The sequence below is a fragment of the Salvelinus namaycush genome, chromosome 15 (assembly GCF_016432855.1).
Source record: "Salvelinus namaycush isolate Seneca chromosome 15, SaNama_1.0, whole genome shotgun sequence".
Lineage (NCBI taxonomy): Eukaryota > Metazoa > Chordata > Actinopteri > Salmoniformes > Salmonidae > Salvelinus > Salvelinus namaycush.
The window spans coordinates 6354254-6375045 of record NC_052321.1 but is presented as its reverse complement, the minus strand read 5'-3'; the positions used below and the strand labels follow the sequence as shown (position 1 = coordinate 6375045).

General features: G+C 43.7%; 1 protein-coding gene across 4 annotated transcripts in view; it reads right to left on the bottom strand.

Moving 5' to 3' along the window:
* LOC120060147 (probable phospholipid-transporting ATPase IA) overlaps nucleotides 1-20792 on the bottom strand; it is a 42135-nt gene that overhangs the window by 3910 nt on the left and 17433 nt on the right. For 3 of the 4 annotated variants that reach the window (XM_039009253.1, XM_039009251.1, XM_039009252.1), the window contains 19 exons: nucleotides 18488-18570; nucleotides 18279-18328; nucleotides 18098-18167; nucleotides 12465-12549; nucleotides 11923-12062; nucleotides 11427-11565; nucleotides 11239-11303; nucleotides 10818-10990; nucleotides 7230-7413; nucleotides 5328-5438; nucleotides 5004-5078; nucleotides 4769-4891; nucleotides 4398-4476; nucleotides 4246-4307; nucleotides 3966-4022; nucleotides 3760-3867; nucleotides 3507-3595; nucleotides 3300-3392; nucleotides 2500-2594 (listed from right to left, as the gene is read on the bottom strand). In XM_039009253.1, the coding sequence (XP_038865181.1) occupies nucleotides 2500-2594; nucleotides 3300-3392; nucleotides 3507-3595; nucleotides 3760-3867; nucleotides 3966-4022; nucleotides 4246-4307; nucleotides 4398-4476; nucleotides 4769-4891; nucleotides 5004-5078; nucleotides 5328-5438; nucleotides 7230-7413; nucleotides 10818-10990; nucleotides 11239-11303; nucleotides 11427-11565; nucleotides 11923-12062; nucleotides 12465-12549; nucleotides 18098-18167; nucleotides 18279-18328; nucleotides 18488-18570 (1881 nt within the window). Of the gene's footprint in view, nucleotides 1-2499; nucleotides 2595-3299; nucleotides 3393-3506; nucleotides 3596-3759; nucleotides 3868-3965; nucleotides 4023-4245; nucleotides 4308-4397; nucleotides 4477-4768; nucleotides 4914-5003; nucleotides 5079-5327; nucleotides 5439-7229; nucleotides 7414-10817; nucleotides 10991-11238; nucleotides 11304-11426; nucleotides 11566-11922; nucleotides 12063-12464; nucleotides 12550-18097; nucleotides 18168-18278; nucleotides 18329-18487; nucleotides 18571-20792 lie in introns of those variants that run through there. The other variant, XR_005478193.1, reaches the window with a different exon arrangement.

The window sequence follows — 20792 nt, the reverse complement described above, 5'->3', positions numbered from 1 at the left end:
ACAGTTGGCACTACGCATTGGGGTAGGTTGCGTTCTCTTGGCATCCACCAAACCCAGATTTGTCCGTCAGACTACCAGATGGTAAATCGTGATTTATCACTCCAGAGAACTGCCCCAGAGTCCAATGGCGGAGAGCTTTACACCATTCTAGCCGACACTTGGCATTACGCATGGTGATCTCAGGCTTGTGTGTGGCTGCTTGGCCATGGAAACCCATTTCACGAAGCTCCCGACAAACAGTTCTTGTGCTGAAATTGCTTCCAGAGGCAGTTTGGAACTCGGTAGTGAATGTTGCAACCGAGGACAGACGATTTTTACACGCTACGCGCTTCAGCACTCGGTGGTCCTGTTCTGTGAGCTTGTGTGGCCTAACACTTCGCGTCTGAGCCGTTTCTACTTCACAAAGACAGCAGGGCAGAAATTTGACAAACTGACTTGTTGGAAAGGTGGTATCCTATGACGGTGCCATGTTGAAAGTCACTGACCTCTTCAGTATGTCCATTCTACTGCCAATGTTTGTCTATGGAGATTGCATGGCTGTGTGCTCGATTTTATACACCTGACAGCAACGGGTGTGGCTGAAATAACCGAATCCACTAATTTGAAGGGGTGTCCACATACTTTTGTATATACAGAGCCTTGCAAAAGTATTCACCCGCCTTGGCATTTTTCCTATTTTGTTGCATTACAACCTGCAATTTAAATGTATTTTTATTTGGATTTCATGTAATGGACATACACAAAATAGTCCAAAGTGGTGAAATGAAAAAAATAAACTTGTTTCAAAGAATTCAAAAAAATAAAAACAGAAAAGTGGTGCAGAAAAAAATAAGCAAAAATGTTTGGTGTTCACCAAAAGGCATGTGGGAGACTCCCCAAACATATGGAAGAAGGTACTCTGGTCAGATGAGACTAAAATTGAGCTTTTTGGCCATCAAGGAAAACGCTATGTCTGGTGCAAACCCAACACCTCTCATCACCCCGAGAACTCCCTCCCCACAGTGAAGCATGGTGGTGGCAGCATCAACCTGTGGGGATGTTTTTACATCGGCAGGGACTGGGAAACTGGTCAGATTTGAAGGAATGAGGGATGGTGCTATATACAGGGAAATTCTTGAGGGAAACCTGTTTCAGTCTTCCAGAGATTTGAGACTGGGACGGAGGTTCACCTTCCAGCAGGACAATGACCCTAAGCATACTGCTAAAGCAACACTTGAGTGGTTTAAGGAGAAACATTTAAATGTCTTGGAATGGCCTAGTCAAAGCCCAGACCTCAATCCAATTGAGAATCTGTGGTATGACTTAAAGATTGCTGTACATCAGCAGAACCCATCCAACTTGAAGGAGCTGAAGCAGTTTTGCCTTGAAGAATGGGCAAAACTCCCAGTGGCTAGATGTGCCAAGCATATAGAGACATACCCCAAGAGACTTGCAGCTGTAATTGCTGCAAAAGTTGGCTCTACAAAGCATTGACTTTGGAGGGGTGTATAGTTATGCACTCTCAAGTTTTCATTTTTTTTGTCTCATTTCTTGTTTGTTTCACAATAAAACATATTTTGCAACTTCAAAGTGGTAGGTATGTTGTGTAAATCAAATGATACAAACCCCCCAAAAATCTATTTTAATTCCAGGTTGAAAGGCAACAAAATAGGAAAAATGCCAAGGGGGGTGAATACTTTCACAAGCCACTGTATAGTGTATATCCTAACACAATACATATCCTACACAATAGTTTCTATTCTTCTAGCCCACTTACATAGACTACAGTAAGGTCCGTCTATTCAAACTACAGGGACGATTCTAACCTACCCACTGTCAAAGCTCTATGAGTCCAGGGAAGTTTACCTACTTTACACAGATCCAACCTTGTGAGGGGCTCACTAACCTTCACACCTCGAGTGACCATGACAATCTCACCCCCTCCATGCCTGCATGTGTATGGAGGCAGTGAGGGAGGGACAAATGGCATTGTGGGAAATGTAGTCAAAGAGTGTTGTCAAAGACAGTACAGTATGAAGACAGACAAACTGATTCTCCAATAGAAATCCCCGATCACACTTGTAGGCGATGTCATGGCGACGTTGGCTAGCAAAGCTCATGCGTAGAAGCACGTCATCGGGTCTAACGGTCTTCTATCTATCCCATGTGCAGGCCATCAATATCAAAGGCACTCCTTCGATATATAGTTGTTTTTTGACTAAAAGAAAAGCTTGTCAGTTTGTCACTTTCACGAGGTTGGAGTAATAACATGTTCAACTACTTAAAGACATTGGCTCCAATCTAGGTTGTGCCTTTAGGATGAATTTTACACTTCTCTCATTGACTTCTCAAACCCCGGCCTGGTCTGTTTGGTCTGTTTCGCAAGCGTTTCCGGACATCTTGTGATGTTGTGCCTTCTGGGTTTAGACACTGTTCTAGGTGGTGATGTTCTACTGTACTATAGAAGGAAGAGAGATGGACAAGTGTGAAGCACCACATTCTGTAAGGCGTGTGACTTACGTAGCATGTTCTGAGGGACAGACTCTGTGCTGTATGCCGACGATATGCTGTTCTTCTTAAACGTGTTCTTCAGGAGCTGAGCTCTCTCTGACAAGCTGCACACACACACACACACACACACACACACACACACACACACACAGAGAGAGAGAAGAGTACATCAGACAAACAAAAAGCATGCACACATTGACTCTGTAACGGTACCCCCTGTGTATAGCCCCGCTATTGTTATTTACTGCTGCTCTTTAATTATTTGTTATTCTTATCTCTTACTTTTTTTTTCTTCTTAAAACTGCATTGTTGGTTAAGAGCTTGTAAGTAAGCATTTCACTGTAAGGTTTACACTTGTTGTATTCAGCATTTCACTGTAAGGTTTACACTTGTTGTATTCAGCATTTCACTGTAAGGTCTACACTTGTTGTATTCAGCATTTCACTGTAAGGTCTACACTTGTTGTATTCAGCATTTCACTGTAAGGTTTACACTTGTTGTATTCAGCATTTCACTGTAAGGTCTACACTTGTTGTATTCAGCATTTCACTGTAAGGTTTACACTTGTTGTATTCAGCATTTCACTGTAAGGTCTACACTTGTTGTATTCAGCATTTCACTGTAAGGTCAACACTTGTTGTATTCAGCATTTCACTGTAAGGTCTACACTTGTTGTATTCAGCATTTCACTGTAAGGTCAACACTTGTTGTATTCAGCATTTCACTGTAAGGTCAACACTTGTTGTATTCGGCGCATGTGACATTTTTATTTTTTATTTTCTCAATACAATTAGACGGTATAAAAACACCTTTTCCCATGAACCACTACTCCAGGGTCCTGAGCCTTAGCCTCCAGCTCCTGCACCTCATCAACCAGGTTCTTCCAGAAAGACCTCTTTACCCTGAGCGAGAGAGAGAGAGAGAGAGATGTAAATGATATCATAGAATGAAAGGGCTGTTTAAAGCGTAGTTGTTCCTCGGAAGCTAGTACTGTATGTATTAAGGTCTGGACTCACACTCTGAACGCCACGTCAAACAGCAGTGAGGTGGCAGGGATGAAGAGGAGACTCATCCAGAACACTCCTGAGGTGAACAGCATCTCTGCCTGCAACACACACACACACACACACACACACACACACACACACACACACACACACTTAAAAATTTCAAACACGTGAATAGTAAGTTTGCTTCTGTGTTGCATATTGTGCAACATATTTGTCCAACAAATGCATATTGTTGGACATAGAGTGATCCGTACTTTACCTGACCAGACATGTCTGGTGCAATAGCTATAGCTGGCCACCAGGTGGAGTAGAGCCAGAAGAACAACACCCACAGGAACACACTGCCCCAGATGGCTATGTGACTGAACTACAGAGGGATCAACAGAGCAGGTCAGGAAAAACATCACACTTTGCAATGGTTTCTCATATTCTGAATGACAGAAATGGGAAGCCTACTGAACCCACCAGTGTCCACGATGAAGTCTCCAGTCCAGCTTTGAGACAAACGGTTATCACCACAAACTGGGGGACGGAGAAGAGAGAAAACACCAAGTCACTTCACCAGGCAACATTTCATGAGGATATAGAAAATCAGAGGTGTCGTGTCTCTATCGAAGTCTTGCTACTGTGTGTATACTAAATTCAGAAACAATTTTACCAAAGTGTTTTCAGATATTTCATTGAGAGCTGGGAAGGCTATCCAAAAACAAACCAGACCTTTCTTTTGGGCATGCAGTCAACCTACCGTGTAAACCATATTTCCTAAGAGAAGATAGTCTGGAGTCTTCCCGTTCCAAGACACAGTATCTGGAATAAAAGAAACCAAACATGCAGGACTGCTTAATACTAGAACGGACCGAGACAGCTAGACAGACAGGACAGACACACACAGCATACCGTGCTGGAACATCAGCAGGGGTAGCCAGAAGAGGATGACAGAGTGGAGGAGGCCGTTGAGACAGTGAGCCCAGAACACCTGCAGTGGGACAGGGGGAAACATATGAACAAAGAGGGCCTAGTTCCAACTTCCAAATGGACCTTAAGACCCTAATGCTATAAACATTTTGATTGTGCAGGCATTGTTCGTTTATCTGTTTATCTTTGAAAACTTGGTAAAATGCCCAAATGTTGAAATGTGGGAAAAAAATGATGATTATGCAAATGTTATACGCCCAAATTCGTGCTGCTCACGATTGGTAAATGAGAATGGCCTCTCGTCTCCTTTTCACAAGGCGATAATGACCGGGGTTAATGGGTGGAGGGTGTACCTTGGTGTTGAAACCCAGTGCGTTCTGGGAGGTCTTGTAGAGTTCTGGGTATTTTAGCATGTTCTCTTTCTTGCAGCAGCGCTCAAATATACCCAGGGCCAGAGGAGGCATCGCTGTGAAGATCTGTCTCACACACACACAAAGACTAAAAAGTGATACATTCATATTTTACTAGGGGGTAAAATCAGGGAGAACTCCATGTAAGGAGTGAATTAAGGAGTGTACACACACTTACCACATTGTAAAGACCAATGCACCAACGTTCAAATAGAATCTGACCAGAGAACCCGTTCACGATCGCAAACCAGATCTGAAAAACAAGATGAATGAGTGACTGAGGTTCTCTGTTACACACTGACATCCATGTTGACCTCAAAGGGTTGCAGAATTCTGGGAACTTTCACAAAATCCCAACGAGACATTAGAATAAAAAGAAAAAAACAGGATTTCCTGCTTAATTCCTTCCTAATTCTGGGAATCTTCCAACTGGGACTTCTGGAAACTTTGGACCTTTTGTGAAAGTTACCAGAATTGTGCGGCCCTCCTGAAGCAGCCCTACCTCTATGATGTACAACACTATGTTCTTGTAGAAACAGTACAGGATGCATTTGGACACTCGGTTGTAGTTCCACGCCCCATGGACTAGAAGAAGATTCCTCAGGTACTTAAACTAAAAAGACAGGGAACGAAACAGAGCGAGACATAGAAAGAGAGACATAGACAGACAGAGCGAGACAGACAGAGCGAGACAGAGACAGAGACCAGATGCCACGTATTAGGGTTAGGTGATATCCACATTATCATATCGGCGATTTGCCCTTGTTAAATAATGCAATAAATTATACACTGCTCAAAAAAATAAAGGGAACACTTAAACAACACAATGTAACTCCAAGTCAATCACACTTCTGTGAAATCAAACTGTCCACTTAGGAAGCAACACTGATTGACAATAAATTTCACATGCTGTTGTGCAAATGGAATAGACAACAGGTGGAAATTATAGGCAATTAGCAAGACACCCCCAATAAAGGAGTGGTTCTGCAGGTGGTGACCACAGACCACTTCTCAGTTCCTATGCTTCCTGGCTGATGTTTTGGACACTTTTGAATGCTGGCGGGGCTTTCACTCTAGTGGTAGCATGAGACGGAGTCTACAACCCACACAAGTGGCTCAGGTAGTGCAGCTCATCCAGGATGGCACATCAATGCGAGCTGTGGCAAGAAGGTTTGCTGTGTCTGTCAGCGTAGTGTCCAGAGCATGGAGGCGCTACCAGGAGACAGGCCAGTAGATCAGGAGACGTGGAGGAGGCCGTAGGAGGGCAACAACCCAGCAGCAGGACCGCTACCTCCGCCTTTGTGCAAGGAGGAGCAGGAGGAGCACTGCCAGAGCCCTGCAAAATGACCTCCAGCAGGCCACAAATGAGGGTGGTATGAGGGCCCGACGTCCACAGGTGGGGGTTGTGCTTACAGCCCAACACCGTGCAGGACGTTTGGCATTTGCCAGAGAACACCAAGATTGGCAAATTCGCCACTGGCGCCCTGTGCTCTTCACAGATGAAAGCAGGTTCACACTGAGCACATGTGACAGACGTGACTGAGTCTGGAGACGCCGTGGAGAACGTTCTGCTGCCTGCAACAACCTCCAGCATGACCGGTTTGGCGGTGGGTCAGTCATGGTGTGGTGTGGCATTTCTTTGGGGGGGCCGCACAGCCCTCCATGTGCTCGCCAGAGGTAGCCTGACTGCCATTAGGTACCGAGATGAGATCCTCAGACCCCTTGTGAGACCATATGCTGGTGCGGTTGGCCCTGGGTTCCTCCTAATGCAAGACAATGCTAGACCTCATGTGGCTGGAGTGTGTCAGCAGTTCCTGCAAGAGGAAGGCATTGATGCTATGGACTGGCCCGCCCGTTCCCCAGACCTGAATCCAATTGAGCACATCTGGGACATCATGTCTCGCTCCATCCACCAACGCCACGTTGCACCACAGACTGTCCAGGAGTTGGCGGATGCTTTAGTCCAGGTCTGGGAGGAGATCCCTCAGGAGACCATCCGCCACCTCATCAGGAGCATGCCCAGGCGTTGTAGGGAGGTCATACAGGCACGTGGAGGCCACACACACTACTGAGCCTCATTTTGACTTGTTTTAAGGACATTACATCAAAGTTGGATCAGCCTGTAGTGTGGTTTTCCACTTTAATTTTGAGTGTGACTCCAAATCCAGACCTCAATGGGTTGATAAATTTGATTTCCATTGATAATTTTTGTGTGATTTTGTTGTCAGCACATTCAACTATGTAAAGAAAAAAGTATTTAATAAGAATATTTCATTAATTCAGATCTAGGATGTGTTATTTTAGTGTTCCCTTTATTTTTTTGAGCAGTGTATTATTGCCCCCTAAAAACCAGTCCTCAAATACATTTAGTAGTATTGATGTGTTAAGGTGATAGAGGGGTTACCTGGGCGATAGAGTAGTCGGAGGAGTTGGCGGCCTGCAGGCCCTCGTTGCCAGAGATGCCCACGCCAACGTGAGCCGTCTGGATCATGCCCACGTCGTTGGCACCGTCACCGACGGCCAGGGTGATCACCTTCACCTGCCTCTTGACCAGGTCCACCACCTCCGACTTCTGCAGTGGAGACACCCTGGGGACACATGTGATATTGAATCATCACTGAATAGGATTGTTTCTAGCAGGGCTCTTCAACCCTGTTCCCAGAGAGATACCGTCCTGTAGGTTTTCACTCCAACCCTGTTCCTGGATAGATACCGTCCTGTAGGTTTTCACTCCAACCCTGTTCCTGGATAGATACCGTCCTGTAGGTTTTCACTCCAACCCTGTTCCTGGATAGATACCGTCCTGTAGGTTTTCACTCCAACCCTGTTCCTGGAGAGATAGCGTCCTGTAGGTTTTAACTCCAACCCTGTTCCTGGAGAGATACCGTCCTGTAGGTTTTCACTCCAACCCTGTTCCTGGAGAGATAGCGTCCTGTAGGTTCACACTCCAACCCTGTTCCTGGATAGATAGCGTCCTGTAGGTTTTAACTCCAACCCTGTTCCTGGAGAGATACCGTCCTGTAGGTTTTAACTCCAACCCTGTTCCTGGAGAGATACCTTCCTGTAGGTTTTAACTCCAACCCTGTTCCTGGAGAGATACCGTCCTGTAGGTTTTAACTCCAACCCTGTTCCTGGATAGATACCGTCCTGTAGGTTTTAACTCCAACCCTGTTCCTGGAGAGATACCGTCTTGTAGGTTTTAACTCCAACCCTGTTCCTGGATAGATACCGTCCTGTAGGTTTTAACTCCAACCCTGTTCCTGGATAGATACCGTCCTGTAGGTTTTAACTCCAACCCTGTTCCTGGAGAAATACCGTCCTGTAGGTTTTAACTCCAACCCTGTTCCTGGAGAAATACCGTCCTGTAGGTTTTCACTCCAACCCTGTTCCTGGAGAGATACCGTCCTGTAGGTTTTCACTCCAACCCTGTTCCTGGAGAGATACCGTCCTGTAGGTTTTAACTCCAACGCTGTTCCTGGAGAGATACCTTCCTGTAGGTTTTAACTCCAACCCTGTTCCTGGAGAGATACCGTCCTGTAGGTTTTAACTCCAACCCTGTTCCTGGATAGATACCGTCCTGTAGGTTTTAACTCCAACCCTGTTCCTGGAGAGATACCGTCCTGTAGGTTTTAACTCCAACCCTGTTCCTGGAGAGATACCGTCCTGTAGGTTTTAACTCCAACCCTGTTCCTGGAGAGATACCGTCCTGTAGGTTTTAACTCCAACCCTGTTCCTGGAGAGATACCGTCCTGTAGGTTTTAACTCCAACCCTGTTCCTGGAGAGATACCGTCCTGTAGGTTTTAACTCCAACCCTGTTCCTGGAGAGATACCGTCCTGTAGGTTTTAACTCCAACCCTGTTCCTGGAGAGATACCGTCCTGTAGGTTTTAACTCCAACCCTGTTCCTGGAGAGATACCGTCCTGTAGGTTTTCACTCCAACCCTGTTCCTGGATAGATACCGTCCTGTAGGTTTTAACTCCAACCCTGTTCCTGGAGAGATACCGTCCTGTAGGTTTTAACTCCAACCCTGTTCCTGGAGAGATACCGTCCTGTAGGTTTTAACTCCAACCCTGTTCCTGGAGAGATACCGTCCTGTAGGTTTTCACTCCAACCCTGTTCCTGGAGAGATACCGTCCTGTAGGTTTTCACTCCAACCCTGTTCCTGGAGAGATACCGTCCTGTAGGTTTTAACTCCAACCCTGTTCCTGGAGAGATACCGTCCTGTAGGTTTTAACTCCAACCCTGTTCCTGGAGCGATACCGTCCTGTAGGTTTTCACTCCAACCCTGTTCCTGGAGAGATACCGTCCTGTAGGTTTTCACTCCAACCCTGTTCCTGGAGAGATACAGTCCTGCAGGTTAACTCCAACTCTGTGCATGGAGAGATACCGTCCTGTAGATTTTCAATCCAACCCTAATCTAGTGCACCCGATTGTAATAATTAGCTGAATCAGGTTAGTTACAACTGGAGTTGAAGGAACAGGGGGGTATGTCTCCAGGAACAGGGTTGGAGTGAACACCTAGAGGAGGGTGGTTCTCTAGGAACAGGGTTGGAGTGAACACCTAGAGGAGGGTGGTTCTCTAGGAACAGGGTTGGAGTGAACACCTACAGGAGGGTGGTTCTCCAGGAACAGGGTTGGAGTGAACACCTAGAGGAGGGCTTCTCTCCAGGAACAGGGTTGGAGTGAACACCTAGAGGAGGGTGGTTCTCCAGGAACAGGGTTGGAGTGAACACCTAGAGGAGGGCTTCTCTCCAGGAACAGGGTTGGAGTGAACACCTAGAGGAGGGCTTCTCTCCAGGAACAGGGTTGGAGTGAACACCTAGAGGAGGGTGGTTCTCCAGGAACAGGGTTGGAGTGAACACCTAGAGGAGGGCTTCTTTCCAGGAACAGGGTTGGAGTGAACACCTAGAGGAGGGCTTCTCTCCAGGAACAGGGTTGGAGTGAACACCTAGAGGAGGGTGGTTCTCCAGGAACAGGGTTGGAGTGAACACCTAGAGGAGGGTGGTTCTCCAGGAACAGGGTTGGAGTGAACACCTAGAGGAGGGTGGTTCTCCAGGAACAGGGTTGGAGTGAAAACCTACAGGAGGGTGGTTCTCCAGGAACAGGGATGGAGTTAAAACCTACAGGACGGTATCTCTCCAGGAACAGGGTTGGAGTGAAAACCTACAGGAGGGTAGCTCTCCAGGAACAGGATTGGAGTGAACACCTACAGGAGGGTAGCTCTCCAGGAACAGGGCTGGAGAGGGCTGGTTTATAGTGTCTTACTCTGTCATCTGTCTGTCAAATGTTTTTATATTGAGGAGTAACAATGACATGAACTTTGCTACTATTGACTGTCTAGTTTACACACCACTGTTACCCATTGACTGTCTAGTCTACACTCCAGTGTTACCTATTGACTGTCTAGTCTACACACCAGTGTTACCTATTGACTGTCTAGTCTACACACCAGTGTTACCTATTGACTGTCTAGTCTACACACCAGTGTTACCTATTGACTGTCTAGTCTACACACCAGTGTTACCTATTGACTGTCTAGTCTACACACCAGTGTTACCTATTGACTGTCTAGTTTACACACCAGTGTTACCTATTGACTGTCTAGTTTACACACCAGTGTTACTTATTTACTGTCTAGTTTACACACCAGTGTTACCTATTGACTGTCTAGTCTACACACCAGTGTTACTTATTTACTGTCTAGTTTACACACCAGGTTGTAGTGTTTTATGGAGGGTTCTCATTGGTTGAATTTGCGTGATTGTCATTTTGAATCCTTGAAACCGTGAGATGATCACACCACTTGAAGTGATTGTTTGGCTGTTTATAACAAACTATTAATAACTCCTCTTTGAACCAATGACTTAGTCTATAAACTGCTTGTCCACTTTCTATGAACCCTTTACGAAGTAACATACCATGCTACTGTAACTTCAGTTGTAATTCATAGCAACAGTCTGAATGGAGGGCTCCTATGCTGTGATTGGCTACCTGCAGCAGATGACGGCCTTGCAGGATAGGGCCAGGTCCAGGAAGTACTGGCGCACCTCCAAGCTGAGGGCGTACTTCAGCGTCTCGCCGTCCATCACCAAGGCAACGTCGTTCTCCCTGTGGAGCGCCTCTCCCAGCATGCCACAGTGATGACCCAAGGCCGCTCGCGTCCCCTAAGATATAGTAAGTTATTGAATGTATGCCATTTAGCAGATGCCTTTATACAAAGCAACTTACAGTACATAGATGTTTTCTTACATACGGTTCCTCTGGGAATGGAATTCTGGGCCGTGGTGTTGCTAGCGCCATAATAACACATTTATGAACGACATGCTCAGAACAGAAAAGGCCTCATATCCAGTTGTTGTGTTTTGTTTTCTGTTGTTGACGACAGGAGGGCGAGATTGGGATTGACACTTACTTCCAGTGTCTCCTCGTTCACGACCAACAGCCCCATGTTCTTCCTCAGCAGCCTACATGAGTGACCTTGAGAGGCAGAGGGTAAGAAGGATGTAATTTGATGGTACTGATCTATAGTGGACCTAAGTGGGTCTGAGCACTTTTAGTGTGTACTGGCAGGTGGAGTTGTGTGTGTGTGTGCCTCCTCACCTATATTGATGGCAGTCTCCTGCTTGTCTCCGGTGAGGATCCAGATCTTGATGCCAGCTCTGAGCAGAGTCTCTATGGTTTCGGGGACTTTGTCTTGTAGCTTGTCCTCTATGGCCGTGGCACCAAGCAACTGCAGGTTCTGGGAAAAAAATACAAGTAAAATACTTTTCAAATACTTGAGGTGCACTTGATATAGCTTACCTGGTCCAATGGAACCAGTGGAGCAGCGGCAAAAAGTACAAAATTCTTCCCACCCTGCTTTCCGTCAAGCTTAAATCAAGCACATAAAGATATGGAGGCAGACTACACCAATGCCACATCGTAGCTACATCATAAACTCTTGAAAGAATCCATTTTGTATCGTCTTACGGGAAACGCTGTCGCTTTATGATAGTATTTTCTGACAGCCAGAAGGCACAGGGTCCTTTAGAAAAAAACACGGTGTCTACGGTGTGTCTTTAGTTTATTGTAAAGACAGGGTTCTTCTATTGGTTACCCTCTCGATGAGCTCATAACTCTCCTCCATTTTCAGAGCTCGGTTGGCAAGGGAGGTGGCGGCTCTCTGGTACAACTCAGCCCACTGCTCGTATGACTCATCTGAGATGTTGGTCACAGCGTAACACAACGTCCTTAGTCCTGACAAAACACACACAGAGACACAGAGAGAGACACAGAGAGAGACACACAGAGAGACACACAGAGAGACACACAGAGAGACACACAGAGCGAGACAGAGAGAGAGACACAGAGAGAGACACAGAGAGAGACACAGAGAGAGACAGATGATACAATGCTCCTGTACAGTACAGATCTGAGAGAATTGGATAAGTATAAGAAACAGTGAAAATTCAGCCCAGCCAATCAGAGGGCAAGGTGGAGCTATGACCATATAGGTTAAACCTATCAGATCTAACCAGATCATAACGACAACATTAAATTACAACACTATACTTGCATGTGAAGGGGTTCATTGGCTAGCTAGTCCTACTCTATAACAATGCCATTGGAATGCGTGAGAACAGTGAAACTCTAGCTCACCCTCTGTGGCAAACTGTTCCAGGTGGTTGAGAGTGATGTCTTTGTACTTGGAGCTGTCCGCCAGTCTCTCGTAGATGACAGAGTCCTGTCAGAAAACACACCCAGATTGTTGCAACAAACGTGGCTAATTATTTGAATGTGCAAGATATCATAACTGTTTTTTACCACAAATGGACATTGTACTGCTGCAAACTCGTTTTCTTTTTTTGTATATTTCGAAACATTTAACTTTGAGCTAATTTACAACATGCATTTAATTTACACTGAATTTTTCCAAAAGGTCCTCATTAATAGTTTGTAATAGAATAAGAAAACTATCATGAGAAAGAACAATATGGCAAAGATTTTTTTTCTTTCTTCAAATGCATTGTATCTGAAAGCAACAAAATATATAATTTACACTCAGTGACCAGTTTATTATGTACCGGGTCAGACACCCCTTTGTCTCCAGAACAACCTGAATTCTTCAGGGCATGGATTCTATGTTCAGATACGATGTGGAGTTCAAACGTTGCTCAATTGGTATCAAGGGACCCAAACCATTACACCACCCCCACCAGCCTGTACCGTTGACACCAGGCAGGATGGAGCCATGGACTCATGTTGCTGACGCTTAATCCCGACTCTGCCATCAGCATGACAACAGGAACCGAGATTCATCAGACCAGGCAATGTTTTTCAACTCCTCAATTGTCCAGTGAGTGTGATCGCGTGCCCACTCGAGCCTTGTTTTTAGCTGATATGAGTGGAACCCGGTGTGGTCGTCTGCTGCAATAGCCCATCCGACGAGTTGTGCGTTTCGAGATGTCGTTCTGCACACCACTGTTGTACTGTGCCGTTATTTGCCCGTTTGTGGGACGCCTGTTAGCTTCCATGACTCTTGCCATTCTCCTTCAACCTCTCATCAACGAGCTGTTTTCACCCACAGGACTGCCGCTGACTGGATGTCTTTTGTTTGTCCAATCCCGGTAAACCCTAGACACTGTTGTGTGTGAAAAGCCCAGGAGGCCGTCCGTTTCTGAGATTCTGGAACCGGTGTGCCTGACAGCGACGATCATACCACACTCAATGTCGCTTAGGTCACTCGTTTTGCCCATTCTAACGTTCAATCGAACAGTAACTGAATGTCTCAATGCCTGTCTGCCTGCTTTCTATAGCAAGCCACGGCCACGTAACTCACTGTCTGTAGGAGCGAATCATTTGTGAACGTGGTGGTGTACCTAATAAACTGGCCTCTGAGTGTATATCAAGAGCAATTTGTTCCAGAAGCAAAAAACATTAAAAGGCTTTTACTAATATAAACCACTTTTAGCAGCTGAGAAAAGTAGGTTGTAATAAAAAAATGCGGAAATAGCAAATCCCAACGTTAGAACATAAACTACTATAGACATAAATATGTAGGCTACATAATCCAATATACTGCATTCATCAACATAGATAATGAGAATTTCAAGAGAAGATAATTAAAATTCAATATTCAATAACAAATAAAATAAAACTTCCAGATAGGTCGTTACGATAGCAGGGGTAGATAAATGTTAGGACTAGCTTTGGCTTGTTGCAGTGACTCTCTGTGCCAAGGCCCTTCAGTCCGGGTCCTGTGGTGATCCTCTTCAGTCCGGGTCCTGTGGTGATCCTCTTCAGTCCGGGTCCTGTGGTGATCCTCTTCAGTCCATGTTCTGTGGGGATCCTCTTCAGTCCGGGTCCTGTGGGGATCCTCTTCAGTCCGGGTCCTGTGGGGATCCTCTTCAGTCCGGGTCCTGTGGGGATCCTCTTCAGTCCGGGTCCTGTGGGGATCCTCTTCAGTCCGGGTCCTGTGGGGATCCTCTTCAGTCCGGGTCCTGTGGGGATCCTCTTCAGTCCGGGTCCTGTGGGGATCCTCTTCAGTCCGGGTCCTGTGGGGATCCTCTTCAGTCCGGGTCCTGTGGTGATCCTCTTCAGTCCGGGTCCTGTGGTGATCCTCTTCAGTCCGGGTCCTGTGGTGATCCTCTTCAGTCCGGGTCCTGTGGTGATCCTCTTCAGTCCGGGTCCTGTGGTTATTCTCTCCTCTGCATGTTCTTATACACTGGGGGTTGAGCATCTCTCTGAGGAGATGTGTGCATGTCAATGGCGTAGTCCCTCACACTTGCCAGTGTGTCGTACTCAAGGGACCTGGACCCTTATGTTCAGAGCTGTGTACGTGTCATTGTTGGGGTTAGGGTGAACACTATGTGTGACTGTTATGGTATCACCTCCTCCTGTGGACCTTCCTCTTCAGAATCCAGCAGATGAGGACTAGAAGAGCTCCAGCATCCAGGACAGACCCCCGCCCCCACCACAGGAACCCAGGAAAACACTGGAGTCTGGAGAGATGCTACAATGATCATCTCAGCGCTTGGAGTTCATCAATCCTCTTTCATTCTTGGCATCACAATGGTATTGGCCACTGTCCTCAGACCTGACGTTAGTGATGCGATAACTGTGTCCGAATACACTTCGCAAAGTTGTATTATTGAAATACAACAAGTATAAAATGTCCACTGGTGGGTTGGCATCACTGCTGCAGCTCAGTCACTGAACTGCCCTCTACTATTTCACCAGAGGGACTGATTGACACAAAAGGTGTTTTTTGGGCCGTATCTGACATTGAGTCTCTTCAGGAGAGTGGAGATCCTCACGGCCCTTTACAGCACAGGAGTAGCGGCCTGTATCCTCAACGCTTACTGGGTCTAGGTACAGGCTGATGGAGTAGGCATCATTCTTTGGTACAGGCTGTCTGTTCTTATACCAAATAAAGTTTGTGTTGAGATCCAGAGTACATTTCATACTGCATCTTAGGACAACTCTCTCCTCCTCGGACACAGACGTAGGATCCATCGCTAACAGGAGGTCTGTGACAGTCAGGATAACCCCAGGACTGCCAGCATATTCCTCAGAAAGTGAATGTGTCGTTCCTAATCTGAACCTGTACCTCAGCTGAGTCACTCTCTCTCAGGCCTTTAAATTGCCAGGATGGAGTCACTCCCATTGTTCCCATGGTATTCCAAACGGCCTCAGATCTTCAGAATTCTTCTTTAAAAACCAACATGAACCTTGTTCTGTGTAATGACTGGGATGTGTGTAAATACTGGATTTGGCCACATATGAGCCCCTCAAGGCACAGATACTCCTCTTGGTGTAACTGACGCTCCAAAAGTCTTGATCATAAAGACACACTGCAGGAGAGTGGAGATATCCATGGCCTTTTACAGCACACGAGTAGCTGGATTTAAATTTTGTCCACAAATGGTAGCGGGAGATGAAGTAAAAGGGGAAGTGCTCTCATATAGTCATGTTGTCCATTGTAGTACCAGATGTCGGTGGGGTTTCCAATCAGAGTGCTGGTGATGCTACAGTTCAGTATATTCCACCTTATCACCTGCAGGTCTGTGACAGAGAGGGCGACTCCACCTGAGCCATCTTTCCAACCCGACTTGTAGGTTTTAAGTAATACGTTGTGTTTATCACCTTTTCTCAGGTCTGATGGTCAGGGTGCAGTCCTCCTTTCTAGTCCCACGGTAACTCCACACGACTTGCATACCGTCGATCCTGTTTCAGATCTAAAAATAATAAAAATTAAAAAAAGGTCCACCCTTCACCTATTGATTACACCAGACTTTTTCCTGTGACTCAACTCCAACTGGGATTAGCTGAGAGGACAGGGCAGATCCACCGATGACCCCTTCAAGGCACAGAAACTCCTCACATCGTTTTGTCCCAGAACACCTGCCACAGACAAGAGAATGACCACGTACACAAGTCCTGCCATTGTTGCATCTCCGATGGTGCAGGAGGCTGAAGTGGTGAGGTCTTACTGACAGTGCAGGGGGAGCAGACAGTAGTTGACTAAGTGTTCAAAGAACCAGGGTAAGGGACGAAGTTGCTATAGAGCTGGCTTCCCTTTTTATAAATCTGAGTACATAACAGGGTCATTCCACAAAATGAGTGCCTTTTGCGTCCCTTTGAATGAAATTATATTTTAAGTAGAAATTGTGCACAAATACATTTTTAAAAAGCCTGTTATATGAAATGAAGTGCCCTTTAACATAGACCACATGGAAAATTCAATAAATCAGATTTTAATATGAATCAATATTCTGCATTTTGACATGTCCTTCTGTGCATCCTCTGTGTTTTCAAGGAAGATTTTAACCCACTTAAGCCCAACATTTCTCCATGTTTTCACCATCATTGTAAAGCCATAGTTATTTTGTTGCTTTGACAAAGTCATTTCTGGAGATTATTATTTATTTCCTGTTATTAGTGATTCATTTTAAAATGTAAAACAACAACCTGCTACTCATTTTAAGCTCAACCCTGTTACGTGAACCGAACTCTGGTTTTAATATGCTGAATCTATCATTTTTTTTTTTTTTTTTTTAAATACATTTTTCAAAAGAAACATTGAACATTAAAAGTCAAATCATAGGTGTAAAACCAGGTGAGCTGGTTCTACTCTTTTTGGCAATTTTCTGGTGTTTTGTGATGGAAAACTGAGCGGGCCGAACATAACACGTCAACGCTGTTACCCATAAATAAACAGGCTAGGACTGTTTTAACAATTTAAAATGTTTTGGTGAAGCTTGCATTCAATTGCCTCTCCCTGTTGCACACAACAAGCTTCCATTCCCCCTGTCAAAAGGGGATTAATGGATGATTTAAGATGCTATTGTCAACCTTGTTATTTTATTTGACACTTAATATAGTACTTTTTTTTATTTAACGTCTTGATAAGGGAGAAAACAAGTTTTATTAAGTTGACAGAATTTTTTAATTAGGTGAAATAAAATGTTTTAGTTTTCCCCCCAAAAAGGCACCTAATTGGTGGAACAACCCAACAACAAGCATGTCAGTTAATGCTTTAAAGAGCGACTGCCACTAAAAAGTAACTTCCCCTATGTGTCATCAATATGAGTCAGAAACATTTATTCTAGTGTCAAAATTGACTACAAAGTGTAAATAGGATATTTTTGGTCATAAAGTCAGTCTTGTACAAAACAGATTTGCGAGCATTTGATAGCATTTCTTCCTATGTAATGCCCATGGTCAATTTAGTTTGACATTCCATATCCCTATGGAGCAAGTTAGGGACCATCAGTAAATTACATGAGACAATGTTTTGAAAAAGTTCAATAGCTCCAAATCTCTTAACCTCAAACCGATTAGAAATTGTAGAAATTCATATACAAATATTGAAAGCATTTAATGTGAAAACTAAAAGATGAAGAACATGAAAATATTGTCCCATTTACAATGTGTCATTTATTGATGGACGCTAACTATCCCCAGAAATGGGCTATCCAAAGTGAAACCAATTTTGTCACGGTTGCACACCAGCTGGCTGAAGTTATTTGGCGAAATGATTTGGCTAACTCTTCCCACCTCTGAAGACACACAAGAGACACCCACATCAAACCACACCCCGAAACCAACTAACGTTTGAATTCAGTCATGGCTAGCATTTCTTAATGAACCAAATCCAAAATGAGGCCAAATCAGGAAGTACAATCGCCCTTTAGAGAATGTGTGAAAAGCAAACTCTGGAGTTGCATTATCTTCCTTTGAGGAACACATAAAACATATAAATGTGTGTAGTCTTAGTTGTCCATACTAACCGCTCCTTTGCAGTAAAGTCGGATCCGCCCGGACGGTGTGCGCATGATGACCGACATCCTTTTGCGATCACTAAAGAAAGAGTAAAGTTCAGGGTTTTCAAATGAGAACCAAGAGACAAATACAGTCCAACAATAGACAGGACACATCTATAAGACTCATCAAATGCATACAAAAAACTACCTTGTAAATTCGAGGACATTCAGCAACTCAAACCTTTGCTCTGTTCCCAGCTGTAACAAAGACAAACAATGGTATGTGTTCCTATACAGTAATATGTAGCATAAATAGCAGCTAGAAATCCAAACTATTAATGTAAATATATGGCTCTGATTCAAACAAACATTGTTTAACTCTAATTCTGCATCGCATAATAAGTTGGTTCCACTTACAGCGTGTATGATGACTGAGTCTGGGGTTCGTCCAGAGAATACAAAGCCCAGGCTGCTGGCTGCTCTCACCAGGGCCCCTTCATCTAGACAGGGGAAAGAACGTCGTAATAAGTGAACTTGAGATTGTTGGGGATATTCATATTTCAGGAGTGAAGGTGTAGAATCATTCTAGAATCAAAGATTAGACTGTACAACGTCATAAAGGCAATAGTAGAAGAGCTGTAATATATTAGAAGAGCTGTAATATAGTAGAAGTGGTGCAATATAGTAGAGGAGGTGCAATATATTAGAAGAGGTGTAATATAGTAAAAGAGGAGCAATATAGTAGAGGAGGTGCAATATATTAGAAGAGGTGTAATATAGTAAAAGAGGAGCAATATAGTAAGAGGTGTAATATAGTAGAGGAGGTAGAAGAGGTGTAATATAGTAGAAGAGGTGTAATATAGTAGAAGAGGTGCAATATATTAGAAGAGGTGCAATATATTAGAAGAGGTGCAATATATTAGAAGAGGTGCAATATTAGAAGAGGTGTAATATAGTAAAAGAGGAGCAATATAGTAAGAGGTGTAATATAGTAGAGGAGGTAGAAGAGGTGTAATATAGTAGAAGAGGTGTAATATAGTAGAAGAGGTACAATATAGTAGAAGAGGTGTAATATAGTAGAGGAGGTAGAAGAGGTGTAATATAGTAGAAGAGGTGTAATATAGTAGAGGAGGTAGAATAGATGTAATATAGTAGAATATGTGTAATATAGTAGAAGAGGTACAATATAGTAAAAGAGATGTAATATATTAGAGGAGGTAGAAGAGATGTAATATAGTAGAGGAGGTAGAAGAGGTGTAATATAGTAGAAGAGATGTAATATAGTAGAAGAGGTGTAATATATTAGAAGAGGTGTAATATAGTAAAAGAGGAGCAATATAGTAAGAGGTGTAATATAGTAGAGGAGGTAGAAGAGGTGTAATATAGTAGAAGAGGTGTAATATAGTAGAAGAGGTACAATATAGTAGAAGAGGTGTAATATAGTAGAGGAGGTAGAAGAGGTGTAATATAGTAGAAGAGGTGTAATATAGTAGAGGAGGTAGAAGAGGTGTAATATAGTAGAAGAGGTGTAATATAGTAGAAGAGGTGTAATATAGTAGAAGAGGTGTAATATAGTAGAAGAGGTGTAATATAGTAGAAGAGGTGTAATATAGTAGAAGAGGTGTAATATAGTAAAAGAGGTGTAATATAGTAAAAGAGGAGTAATATAGTAGAGGAGGTAGAATAGATGTAATATAGTAGAATATGTGTAATATAGTAAAAGAGGAGCAATATAGTAAGAGGTGTAATATAGTAGAGGAGGTAGAAGAGGTGTAATATAGTAGAAGAGGTGTAATATAGTAGAAGAGGTGTAATATAGTAGAAGAGGTGTAATATAGTAGAAGAGGTGCAATATATTAGAAGAGGTGCAATATATTAGAAGAGGTGCAATATTAGAAGAGGTGTAATATAGTAAAAGAGGAGCAATATAGTAAGAGGTGTAATATAGTAGAGGAGGTAGAAGAGGTGTAATATAGTAGAAGAGGTGTAATATAGTAGAAGAGGTACAATATAGTAGAAGAGGTGTAATATAGTAGAGGAGGTAGAAGAGGTGTAATATAGTAGAAGAGGTGTAATATAGTAGAGGAGGTAGAATAGATGTAATATAGTAGAATATGTGTAATATAGTAGAAGAGGTACAATATAGTAAAAGAGATGTAATATATTAGAGGAGGTAGAAGAGATGTAATATAGTAGAGGAGGTAGAAGAGGTGTAATATAGTAGAAGAGATGTAATATAGTAGAAGAGGTGTAATATATTAGAAGAGGTGTAATATAGTAGAGGAGGTAGAAGAGATGTAATATAGTAGAGGAGGTAGAAGAGATGTAATATAGTAGAGGAGGTAGGAGAGATGTAATATAGTAGAGGAGGTAGAAGAGGTGTAATATAGTAGAGGAGGTAGAAGAGGTGTAATATAGTAGAAGAGATGTAATATAGTAGAAGAGGTGTAATATATTAGAAGAGGTGTAATATAGTAAAAGAGGAGCAATATAGTAAGAGGTGTAATATAGTAGAGGAGGTAGAAGAGGTGTAATATAGTAGAAGAGGTGTAATATAGTAGAAGAGGTAGAAGAGGTGTAATATAGTAGAAGAGGTGTAATATAGTAGAGGAGGTAGAAGAGATGTAATATAGTAGAAGAGGTGTAATATAGTAGAAGAGGTGTAATATAGTAGAAGATATGTAATATAGTAGAAGAGGTGTAATATAGTAGAAGAGGTGTA